The 12839-nt window shown below is 47.6% G+C and overlaps 1 protein-coding gene across 3 annotated transcripts in view; it reads right to left on the reverse strand.

Annotated features, from left to right (window-relative positions):
• Nucleotides 1–1416: 1416 nt before the first annotated feature.
• Nucleotides 1417–12839, reverse strand: part of LPCAT2 (lysophosphatidylcholine acyltransferase 2) — a 55173-nt gene continuing 43750 nt past the window's right edge. The window contains exons 12-15 of one of the 3 annotated variants that reach the window (XM_007669435.4): nt 7023–7121; nt 5184–5325; nt 2316–2449; nt 1417–1601 (exon numbers count right to left, since the gene is read on the reverse strand). In XM_007669435.4, coding sequence (XP_007667625.1) covers nt 1578–1601; nt 2316–2449; nt 5184–5325; nt 7023–7121 — 399 coding nt within the window. In that variant the 3' untranslated portion in view covers nt 1417–1577. Of the gene's footprint in view, nt 1602–1982; nt 2450–5183; nt 5326–7022; nt 7122–12839 lie in introns of those variants that run through there. The other 2 variants (XM_029076202.2, XM_001508376.5) reach the window with 2 other exon arrangements.

The raw sequence follows: 12839 nt of genomic DNA on the forward strand, positions 1-12839 counted from the left end.
GTCTGGCTGTTGCTGTTGCTGATGGCAGCGTGGCTCAGTGGAAAGAGCACGGGCTTTGGAGTCAGAGGTCATGGGTTTGAATCCCGGCTCTGCCACTCGTCAGCTGTGTGACTGTGGGCAAGTCACTTCACTTCTCGGTGCCTCAGTTCCCTCATCTGTAAAATGGGGACGAAGACTGTGAGCCCCACGTGGGACAACCTGATTCCCCTGTGTCTACCTCAGCGCTTAGAACAGTGCTTGGCACATAGTAAGCGCTTAACAAATACCAACATTATCGATTAGACCGTAAGCCCGTCAAACGGCAGGGACTGTCTCTATCTGTTGCCGACTTGTTCATCCCAAGCGCTTAGTACAGTGCTCTGCACATAGTAAGCACTCAATAATTACTATTGAATGAATGAATGATGGCCAACAAAGCCAACGGCACCGCCTCCGTGACGTTCAGTCAATCGCCTCCCAGGGTGGGTTCAAATGGCTTCCGAACCATAGTCTTTTTCCCCACTTCTGTGAGTCCCTGAGTTTTTGAGGTCTCGATATTTTGATCACAGTCTGGAGCCCCGTGCTGCTTTCTAAACAATCTCTGATCACCTTCAACTTCAAAAGATCGGTCATTTACGCCTTAAATTTGCAGAGCACTTATTTTTTTCCAAAGCATCTTCCCATCAATGATCTCAGAGGGAAATCCCATTTGGATAGCTGGTTTAGGGGAGAATAGATGAGTATTAGATTGTACAGTGCTTTGCACACAGTAAGAGCTCAATAAGTATGACTGAATGAATGAATATTTTGATTGGGTTTTTGATTCATCTCTCTCATTCATCTCATTCATGTGACATTCACCCCACCCTCATCTTCACAGCTATAAATTTATGTATCTCTCTCTATAAATATATATCTATAAATTATTTATATTAATGACTATCTTCCCCTCTGGATTATAAGCTCATTGTGGGCAAGGAACAAGTTTACCAACTCTGTCGTATTGGACTCTTCCAAGCACTTAGTAGAGTGCTCGGCACACAGCAAGTGCTCAATAAATACCATTGATTGATTAATCTCTTGCACATCTACTGTCTTATTTAAATAAAACTCAGCTCTTCTGGGTGCAAACTATCACTGATTTTGCCATTCCCAGCCAGCCTTACCTCAAGTGAGGGCATTATACTCACAGATTCTGCTGGCTTGGTAGGCTTGATGATTTCTTATTTAAAAAATGGGAGTTGTTTTTGCTGGTACACTAAAGTTGCCCTTCCCAGGTGTATGTCCATCACCCATAAAGCCCTCAGAGAGTAAACTCTGGGTTTCTGGAGGCAGCTTCAGACCTGGCTTGGCCCTCCATACTTTGTAAATTTGGAGTTTAGAACCCACCCCTTCCCTTCCCCCCAAAAAATAAAATTAGCAAGGTGACGCCAAAAGTCATTTCTGGCTTTGTCAACAGTTGTATTTTTACATCTACAAACACGGTAGTCTTCCCCGCAGTAACAAATGAAGCCACAAAACAGCAGGAAGCTTAGAGAGGAAAAGAGTTTGCCGCATGCAGATTCAAGAGTCATAAAGCCCAGGGATGCCTTCTTCCCTCATACTCCACAGTGCGGAAAAACCTGGAGAGGAGAATGAGTTTCCTTAATACCCTCCGGGATTCTCCATACAAGCCAGGATCACGCCCAGTTCAAGAGGGACGCACCCACTACCATCCTCCCTTGGGCCATTCCCGGAGGTGGGCAGGGGAGCCGTGCTGGTTTGCCCGCGCCTGGGGCCTCGGCCCTGACAGTGCCATCGTTTGGATACCCAGATGATGACGATGGCATTTGTTAAGCACTTACTATGTGCCAAGCACTGTTCTAAGCGCTGGGGTAGGTACAAGGTAACCAGGTTGTCCCACGTGGGGCTCACAGTCTTAATCCCCATTTTCCAGATGAGGTAACTGAGGCACGGAGAAGTTAAGTGACTTGCCCAAAGTCACCCAGCTGATAAGTGGAAGAGCCGGGATTAGAACCCAAGACCTCTGACTCCCAAGCCCATGCTCTTTCCACTAAGCCACGCTGCTTCTACCCAGAAGTATCGTTTCTCCAGCGAGATCCCCTGTGGGCTTCGGCCTCTCTGCTCCGAGGCCTGGAGAGTCAGGCCGAGCCCTCCTTACCCATGCAAATCGTGTTAAACCTGAAGTTTCCTCAGTTCTCTGCAAGCACAGTTTTAAGACTACCGATAAATGCCTACATTGCTTAAATGAAAGCTGAATTTTGTCCCTATGAAAGCAATTGCTTTCAGTCGTCCTTTTTGCCCGTGGCACAGTCTTCGGTATTTTCAGGGCTCACTTGATTAGTTGCCACTGGGAGGATTTCTTCAGCGTCTTTGGGCATGGAAAACACATGGCAGGCCTGGAGCTCGAGGTACGCCGTGAACAACTTGGCGTATTCTGGATGTTGCAAGGCAAAACTTTTAAACTCCTCTGGAAGAAGAGAAACAGAAAGCAAAACACCTTCCACGCTGTACTGAGCTCAAGATGAACACCCCACGGGGGGACGATAATGGAAGCCGATTTCTAGGACTGCGGGTTGACGCTGGTGACTTCGCTCTCTGACACGGGTACCGAAATTCAACAGAAGTATAATTTCATTTTGAGTGTGGGGATTTTAGGGGGATGAGGACTGAAAGCGGATGGGCTTGTCTCCCCACTTCTAGATTGTGAGCCTGTTGATTGTCTCTATTTGCTGCTGAATTGTACTTTCCAAGCGCTTAGTACAGTGCTCTGCACACAGTAAGCGCTCAATAGTTATGATCGAATGAGTGAATTCCAAGAATCATCAATAATTATAGTAGCAATGGTAACTGTGGCATTTGTTAAGCACTTACTAGACGCCGAACCCTATGCCAAGTGCTGAGGTAGAGACAAGATAATCAGAGACAGTCCCTGTCTTACATGGGGCTCGCACTCTAAGTAGGAGAGAGAAGAGGCTTTGAATCCCCATTTTACAGATGAGGAAACTGGGGCCCAAAGAAGCGACTCGCCTCTGAGATCACACAAGAGGCAAGTGGCAGATCTGGTCGCTACTTTCGGCCCTGACTGGAAACTCTCAGGCCTGGACAGAGACCTGGGATGAGTAAAGTCTGAAAAGCCCAGCTCAAAATGCCACAGGGCCCACCGCCCCCACCTAGGCGGGGCTCTAGCCACCAAAGTGAATTTCCTACCCATTAGAGACTCTGGAGAAGGGCTGAGATGGCGGGAGCCCTGCTTTCTATGACAGATGTTAAGTTCCCAGACTCTGGTGCGTAATAATCACATCACGAAGTTCCCTGATGGGAAATAACCGACCACCCTTTTCACCTCGGGGACTCCGCCCAGACCGAGACTCGTGGCAGAGGGGATGGAAGTCTGACTCTATTAAGCGTTTGTGTTGGAGTGTTCACACTTTGCCATCCACACTCCGCCAAGCCGGGCTTCCAAGCTCGGCAGGTGGCCGCAGCCCAGCCCGCCGCTGTCAGCCTCTGTTTGGTGGGACGCTCCCCAGAGCGGAGGGGTGAGCAATTTGCTAGCCCCACCTCTGCTTAAGCATGGAGATTTATTCCAATGCCCTTGGCCACAAACTACCTGGAAGGAATTATCTGATAAAGTCTAGGACAGCCACAGCTATTTGGGCCTCGCTGCCACTTTTGGGTGGCACTGAAGTTGGGGGATAGGAGTTCAATCATTCAAATTTAGTGAATGATTACTTTGTGCAGAGCACTGCACTAATCACTTGGGAGAGTATGACCGAGTAAGCAGACACAGTCCCTGCTCCCCAGCTGTGAGACAGGGACTGTGTCTGACTCCATGATTCTTGTTTCTACCCCAACATTTAGTACGGTCCTTAGTACATAGTAAACACTTAGCAAACGCCACAGTTATTAGTTATTATCGCTGCCCCACACGAGCATAAAGATATGTACGCAAGTGCTGTGGGGCCGGGAGGTGAGGGAACTAAGTGTTTGGCAGAGGAGGAGATGGGGTTTGTGTGGCTTCTGCAGCAGAGCTAAAAGTTGTTTCTTGGCAATCTTTCATTGGTCTGTGGGAAGAATCTCCGAGAAGCAACTTTAACGAGAAAAAAAGCTCTCAGAGCCTTGGGCTATCCCTGCTGGATGAACCAACCGGATTCCACATGGCTTTTCTACCTGCTCCCTCCATAAAATGGGCCTCTTTACTTTATCCTTTATCTGTAATCTATTTTATTTTCTGTTTCCCCGCTGTAGACTGTAAGCTCCCTGTGGGCAGGGATCAGGTTTAGCACTTCTACTGTATTGTACATTCTTCCCCAAGAGCTTAGTGCAATGATCTGCACACAGTGTGCACTCAATAAATACCGCTGAATGACTCTCGTGAAGCAGACTGGTGTCCCCCCGCCTCCCCACCCCACACCCTCTGCAAACAGTCAAATCGTATTTAGTGAGCGTTTACTGGGTGCAGAGCACTGTACTAAACACTTGGGAGAGTACAATACAGGTGATAGAAAGTACACACTCCCTGCCCACAATGAACTTACAGTCTAGAGTGGGAGATAGGCATTAAAATAGATTATGAATAAAGGATATATTAAGCCCTAAGCCCCCCTCTCCTCTTCTCCCACTCCCTTCTGTGCTGCTCTTACTTGCACCTTCATTCATCTTTCCCATCCCCACAGCTCATATGTATATATGTTATTTTTTTATTTACTTATTTGCCAATTTATTTCTATTAATGTCTGTCTCCCCCTCTAGGCTGTGAGCTCGTGTGGGCAGGAATGTGTCTCTTGTTATACTGTACTCTCCCGAGCGCTTAGTACAGTGCTTTGCACACAATAAGCGCTTAATAAATATGATTGAATATGATATGGACATAAGTGCTGTGGGACTGGAAAGGGGGATAAGTAAAGGGAGCAAGTCAGGGTGATGTGGAAGAGAGTGGGAGTAGAAGGGTGAAGTGGTGAGGGGGCAGTGTGGTGATCGGGGTCCTACCCCGACCCACCATTCGTTCATTCAGTCTCATTTAGTGAGAGCTCACTGTGTGCAAACCACTGTACTAAGTGCTTGGGGGAATACAATATAACAATGAACAGGCATATTCCCTGCCCACAGCGCCCATTCGAACAACTCTGGGTGTCTGTGCGGAGTGCCCAGCGCACCGAACCTCCCGGGGAAGATCTCTTCAGGGTCCCTCCGGGCCCACTCACCGTAGGAGATGTGCGCTGAGTCCCCTTTGGCTATTTCTTGGAAGAGGCTGCAGACATCCAGGTCCGGCACGCCAAGGGAAGACCGCAGGATCGACGCAAACTCGTCCTCTGTGATGTAACCGTCCTCGTCCACATCAAAAAGCTGAAGAGGGAAGTCGAGGTGTGTCAGTCTCAGAGAGCCATGTCCAGGGACCACTGTGGTGTTTGTTAAGTGCTCACTATGTCAGAAGGATCTTGGTTCTAATCCCAGCTCTGCCACTTGTCTGCTGTGTGACCCTAGGCAAGTCTCTTAACTTCCCCGTGCCTCAGTTTCCTTATCTGTAAAATGGAGAACTCAATAGACCTGGGCTTTTTTGGTTTTTTTTCAGTTGTTTTTTATGGTATTTGTTAAAGGTGACAAGCATCGTTCTACACACTGGGGTAGTTATACCTTAATTAGGTTGGACACTGTCCCTGTCCCACATAGGGCTCACAGTGTAAGTAGGAGGGAGAACAGGAGAAGTAAGTCACAGAGAAGCTAAGTGACTTGCCCAAGGTCACACAGCAAGCATGAGACAGAGCCAGGACTAGAACCCAGGTCCTCTAACTCCCAGGGCCATGCTCTCTTCTCCAGGCCATGCTGCCTCTCCCTATTCTTCCTCCTCTTTAGTCTATGATCCCTGAATGGGCCAGGGACACTGTCCAACCTGATCATACAGTGCTTATTTGTGGAGTTTGTTATGCACTTACTATGTGCCAGGTGCTGTTCTAAGCGCTGGGGCAGATACAAGTTTGTCAGGTTGTTCGCAGTCCCTGTCCCATGGGGAAGTTAAGTGACTTAGCCAAGGTCGCACAACCCTCAAGTGGCAGAGCCAAGATTAGAACTAATATTTGCTGTCTCCCAGGATGGTGTTTTTTCCCCTTAGCTAAATTGAGTCATTTTGGAGATGTTCAGAGATGATCCCTTCTATTTAAGGAGAGACATTACTCTAACCCTAAGCTAGAATGAGAAAAATGGAATCCAAATCCATTCTCTCCAACTTCCAAAGAAAGCCCCAACTCTGCTGAAATGTTTAGGTTTATCAGCCAGCTTAGGAGCACCAAGATTTGATGAATCCCTATGGGAGAGAGTGTCTTCCTTCTGTTGACCTGTACATTATCAGTTTGGAAAGGAAGACTTTTCCGATCTCATCCTCAAGGAAGGGGGATTTTCTTCCAGGTCTGCTCACTCAATCATGGCTCTTAGCTGAAGCTGCTTGGCAAGCACTGTAAGCCTCTGATTCATGCAAACCTGAAGCTGGGTTGAGGAGAGATAGACACAGAGAGAGAGAGAGCGAGAGAGAGAGACTCTGTGTGTGTGTGTGTGTGTGCGCGCACGTGTGTGTGTGTAAAAAAATCATGGATCCCTGCAAACCTGAGGCTGGGAATCCATGGATCCTTCAACCCAACTTGAATACCACCCCTGCATCGGTGCCTCTTCCTTGCCCTTAGGTGGCTGCCTGTCAGAGATACCCCACTGCTCCACCTATTAACCCCCCAAACCACGTCCGTCTGCATGTTCACTTATAAATCATATTTTGTATTCTCGAGATGAGGGGGCGACCGGCAGCTGGACAGCAAAGTGGGTTTCCCAATGACTTTTACTTGCTCTTGCGTTGTCACTGTCGCTCTGCTGCCAAAGAACTGCCTGACAAAACTGACACCTGCAACTTCTCCCTTCTAAATGTCAACGGAGTTAATGGCGTTATTCCTTCATTATGTGTCGCGCTGGATCTACAAACTCACGAAGCAGGTTGGTGGATTTCAAAATAACAAATGGATGGTCAAAACAAATTGTGAGGCTAGCAAATCTTACTGTACCTTAAATGCCACCTGTATAATTTCTTCAGTATTGGCAGGGTTACAAAGGACGGCTAGACCGATTACATACTCCCTGAAGTCTATGGTGCCATCATTATTCTGTGGAAGAGGCAAAAATCAATGATTAGATTGAATAGTTGAATCGTCGCTCACGGCGTTCTGTGTGACCAAAGTGATTGAGCTGGGCCATGCGGATCAACAATGACTTCATGCACTTGGGTCATCTGGATGAAGAGAGTTTACATTGTGTTAGAGTAGCAGACAACCTTTCTGATCCCAATCCTGGAGGTAGAAAGCAATCAGCTAGAAGTTTATATCTTTTTCTTGCAGATACGGGAAATCAGAGAGACTCCTTCTGTGTTGAGTGACTTTCCTGTTTCTTGTTTACAGGAACAGCCCAAAATTCAGTGAGCCAAAGAATTGCTTTGTTCTAGGCAGTCTCTGGGGTCCTGCTTTGGTGCATATGTGTGTTGGGGGGTGGAGGGGCAGGGAGGATGGTCCAGAGGCAAGAACCGAGCTCAGTCTGACCCACCTGAAGCCAGGAAATAGCAAAATTCAGGGCATAGCCCATTCAGGCTCCTAATCTTTTGGAGTTCTGTTGTAGCTGGGCTTGAATTTTTACAGCTATATGCACCATACTCCATGGAATCTCCCAACAGCAAACAGTTCTGGTATGCAAGGAAGCCTCCCCTAAGCCCTCATTTCCTCTTTTCCCACTCCCTTCTGCATCGCTCTTGCACTCGGATTTGCTCCTATTATTCACTCCCCCCTTAGTCCCGCAGCACGTATAACCATAGTTGCAATTTATTTATTCTAATGTCTGTCTCCCCCTCTTGACTGGAAGCTCACTGTGGTCAGGGAATGTGTCTAGCAACTGTTATATTGTATCCTCTCAAGTGCTTAGTACAGTGCTCTGCACACAGAAAGCTCTCAATAAATACGACTGATGGATTGAGGATTGCAGGGGTCCTCGGAGGAAAGCTAAGTGCCGATTTCAACGTTTTCTCCTATTTTGTTTTTAATCCCAAAGAGGTTTGGAACGCCAAAAGAGAGAAGATATTTAAATAGGCATTTGATCCCCTTCCTCCGGATGAATGTCCAGCCTTGGGCAGGCCCCTGGCAGCAGTTGGTTGGAAGCAGTCGGAAGTTGTCCAAATCTGGCTGGCTTGGTGCTGGTCCCACTGTAGTGGCTGACATCTCCTCCAAGAAGCCTTCCTTGACTAAGCCCTCATTTCCTCTTTTCCCACTCCCTTCTGCATCACCCTGACTTGCTCCTTTTATTCAACACTCCCTCCCCAAACCAACAGCACTTATGTACATAACCGTAATTTATTTATATTGCCCCCCTCCCCAGATGGTAAGTTTGTTGTGGGCAGGGAATGTGTCTGTTATATTGTTGCATTGTCCTCTCCCAAGCGCTTAGTACATTGCCCTGAACACAGTATGCACTCAGTAAATACGACTGATTGATAGTAGTGGAGTTCCCCTCCGCATCCGACAGCCCGCCACTCTCCCTTTCAAATCACATTTCCTCCAAGAGACCTTCCCTAAGTTCTTATTTCCCCTATTTACCTTCTCTCTTGCTTCGCTTAAGCACTCAGATCTGTACCCCTTAAGCACTTTGAATTCACCCTATGTCCAACCCCATTGCATTCATGTACATAGCCCTATAGTCTTCCATTTCCCTGTCTGTAATTTATTTTAATTCCTGTCTCCTTCTGACTGTAACCTCCTTGAGGATCAGGGTAGTTAGCATAGTGTTCTGCACACAGTCAGTGTTCAATAGGTCCTCCACATGTCCGACCTTTACTCTGGGTCTGCCTGCAAGAGACAACTTGGAGAGGAGACTCCGGGCAAGAGCAGGGACACAACACTCCAACCTAGGGCCCTGGCCTTCCTGTTCTGTTAACGGGAGTTTCCCTACCGTATCTCGTGACCCAAGATACCTGTCCTGATGCTGTCTGATTCAACCCGGCTCTTAGGGCCCCCATGCAACTCCTTTAGGTACCTAGAAACTTTTACCAGAAGCAACCCTTGGAAACTTGCTATCAGTCAATCGCTACTTTTGCATGGGGATGACACGCATCCAAAAGAAACTCCTCACCGTTGCCTTTAAATCACCTCCCCGCCCCCCACTTCCCTTTGCGACTCTCCTACTACAACCCAACTCGCACACTTCACTCCTCTAATGCCAATCTTCTCACTTGCCTCGATTTCATCTATCTCACCCCTGACTTCTCACCCACATCCTGCTTCTGGTCCGGAACGTCCTCCCTCTTCATATCCGACAGATGATCGCTCTCCCCACCTTCAAGTCTTATTAAAAGAATATCTCTTCCAAGAGATCTTCCCTGACTCTACCCTCATTTCCTCTTCTCCCACTCCTTCTGTGTAGTCTTGACTTGCTCCTTTTATTCACCCCCTCCCCCAGCCTCACAGCATTTAGGTACCCCTCCGTAAAATATTTATTTACATTAATGTCTGACCCCCCTCTAGATCGTAAGCTCACTGTGGGCAGGGAATGTGTCTGTTCATTGTTATACTGTACTCTTCCAAGCACTTAGTACAGTGCTCTGCACACAGTAAGCGCTCAATCAATATAACGGACTGAGGATTTAATTTTTAACTTTTTTTTTCAAAACTATCAATCACTTCGGGCACTTAAGGAATGACAGCTACATAAATCCCAATTTGCTTTCTCCAATTCCTAGGCTCACCCTGATATACGATCAATGAAGTGCGCATGGTACTTGAAAAACTACCCGTCAAAGCTCGGCGATCAATCTACCCAGGATTTCTCCAGTGCCCACAGGGTAGAGCTGAGTGAGCCAGGAATTGGAGAAGTTACTGTGAACTGTAGCAGACACAGTCCTTGCTCCCTCTCCGCCAATAGCCTACCTCTACTCTACTAGGGGTAGAGGGAGAAGCAGCATGGCTTAGTGGAAAGAGCATGGGCTTGGGAGTCGGAGGTCATGGGTTCTAATCCCGGCACCACCACTTGTCAGTTGGGTGTCTTTGGGTAAGTCACTTCATTTCTCTGTGCCTCAGTTACCTCATCTGGAAAATGGGGATTAAGACTGTGAGCCCCAAGTGAAACAACCTGATTACCTTGTATCTACCCCAGCGTTTAGATCAGTGCTTGGCACATAGTAAGTGCTTGACAAATACCATCATCATTATTATTAATACGACTCCCCATTCCAAGACCAGGGCCGTGAGCTAAGGACTTTCTTCGGGGGTCTCCAGGAAGGGCTCCGCAGGGGCTTCCTACAAAGCCTAGGCAATGCCCAGGAGCCACAGTTGCCATTGGGGCACCAATGGGATCACAAGGGAAGCAGTGTGACCTAATGGGAAGAGTCAAGGCCTGAAAGTCAGAAGGAGCTGGGTTCTAATCCTGGCTCCGCTGCTTATCCGTTGCAAGACCGTGGGCAAGTTCCTGCTCTGGGCCAGAGTTCCCTCATGTGCAAAATGGGGATGCAGTACCTGTTCTCCCTCCTACTTAGACTGTGAGCCCCATGTGCTCACCTGATTATCTTATATTTACCCCAGTGCTTAGTATAGTGCTTGGCGCATAGTAAAGCACTTAAATACCACAATTACAAGAAAGGGGAGGACTGGATAAGGACCCTCCCATCTTAGAGCCAGTAGGCCTGAAGGACAAGCAAACCACTAAGCCAAAGTAGAGCTTAACTTTTACTAAGAGCTCCCCTCACTTCTGATCTCTCAACTCCTAAATGACTTTCCCATAGATACTAAGCAGAAAGGGGGTAAACTCTGGAGAGAAATATTGGCGACTTTCTCTGCATAGGCCTCTCTGATTTTGTCGCTGACTTTCCCCCCTCCCACCCAGGCTTAGGATAATTGATTCCATTTACTCATCTCACATGGAATCTGACTCTCTAACATGAAAAGAGCAGTTCTGGAGATGCCTGGAGAGAGCTGGATCACACGTGGATCATGGGAGAAGAGGGGACGTATGTTGGGGAGGGAAGTGATCCTCAGGTGTAGTGGCTAGGCCCGGGAGTCAGAGATCATGGGTTCTAATTCTGGTTCCATCACTTGTCTGCTGTGTGACCTTGGGCAGGTCACTTCACTGAGCCTCAGTTACCTCATCTGGAATAATATGACTGAGACTGTGAGCCCCATGTGAGACAAGGACTGTCTCCAACTCAAATTGCTTGTATCCCTCCCAGTGCTTAGTACAGTGTCTGGCATACTGTGAGCACTTAACAAGTTCCCCAATCATTATTATTATTACTACCAGAGATAGAAGTACTCAGGAGTCTCTTCCATCCCGGCACTGCAAAACTGCCTTCAAAACTCAAGATGTCAGGGTTTCGTGATTCAAGGCTCTTAACTACGCCCCCACCGGCTCCCTTCCTAGCTAGCGCATAACGTAATTCAAACCTGGAACAAGGCCAACCACTCAGTTAGGCAAATGGAAGCCTGCTGTCATTTTAGACAGGGAGAGATGTACAACTTCCTGTTCATTTATAGCTTTGAGACACCACCTATCATCATCCTAATATAGTCAATGCTGGGATGGCATCCCTTGAGTAAAATCCTAGAATGAGCCTACCCATCCTGGTTCTTTTAACCTCTTCCCAGAGGATCATATGCCTTCCTGAGAGAGAGCCCGTGCCTCATATGGAAGGAAGGGGCTGTAACCTCCACTACCTTGACTCCAATTCAATCCATCAATTAGTCAATCATATTTATTGAGTGCTTACTGCAAGCAGAGTACAGTATTAAGTGCTTGGGAAAGTACAATATAACAATAAAATAGACACATTCCTTGCCCACAGTGAGCTCCCCGGAAAGGCCAATCAGGAAGGCTCTGACCGGCCCTTTCGTAACTGCCTCATCTCATCGAAGTATGCCAAGGTGGCACAGCAGAAGTATTCCTAGTGTAACAACAATAGAAAACTCTGCCCATTCTATGGGCACTTGTACCCACGTTCTCTCAAGATTTAGACTGAGATGACCATCAGTGATGGAATAAACTCCCTTCATTTTCCTTGAAAAGTACAAAGTGATCCCCCTGTAAATAAATGTCTGTCAAAAGTAAAGGGAACTGTAATAATAATTGTAATAATTATGGTACTTGTTAAATGCTTAATACGTGCCAAGAACTGTTTTAAGCACTGGGGTAGATACAAGCTAATCAGGTTGGACACAGTCCCTGTCCCACAAGGGGCTCATGCTCTTAATCCCCATTTTACAGATGAGGTAACTGAGGCCCAGAGAAGTCAAGTGACTTGCCTGGTCAGAGCGCTGACCTGTGGGAGAGCAGGGATTAGAACTCAGGTCTTTCTGACCCCCAGGCCTGGCCACTATCTACTAAGCTAGGTCATTTCTCTAGAACAGCCCACTAGGGCAGCAATTTATAGTTCGGAGAGCTGTCAGAGCAGCTTCCTGAGGAGATCGATTCGAGCTGTCCTGCAGATGGCCCGGCCTTGTCCATGCAGAATAAGTCAGCCACTTCAGACGGGCTACCCCATTAAATCCTAGACCACTGCATTCTACTCCAGTTCCTGACCACTTTCTGTATGGGGAGCTTCCAAAGCGAATTTGGGGGCACACCTCCCCTTCCCCTACAAGAAATGAAGCCAAGAATGATGTCAAAGAACAGCTACATGCCCTCCCACATCAGCTTTTCTCTCTCCCCGCCCAACCCTCCAGGTGCAAGTGGGAGAAGAACGCAGGCTCCATGTTAAGCTAAGAGTTAAGCGGTTCCATGAAGAAAAATTCTCCTTTTCTCCTGCCTCCTCTCGAGAGCTGGAGAGGACCAAGATGCAAGTTACACCCTTGGGGATT

Source organism: Ornithorhynchus anatinus, chromosome 11 (genome assembly GCF_004115215.2).
Source record: "Ornithorhynchus anatinus isolate Pmale09 chromosome 11, mOrnAna1.pri.v4, whole genome shotgun sequence".
NCBI classification, from domain to species: domain Eukaryota; kingdom Metazoa; phylum Chordata; class Mammalia; order Monotremata; family Ornithorhynchidae; genus Ornithorhynchus; species Ornithorhynchus anatinus.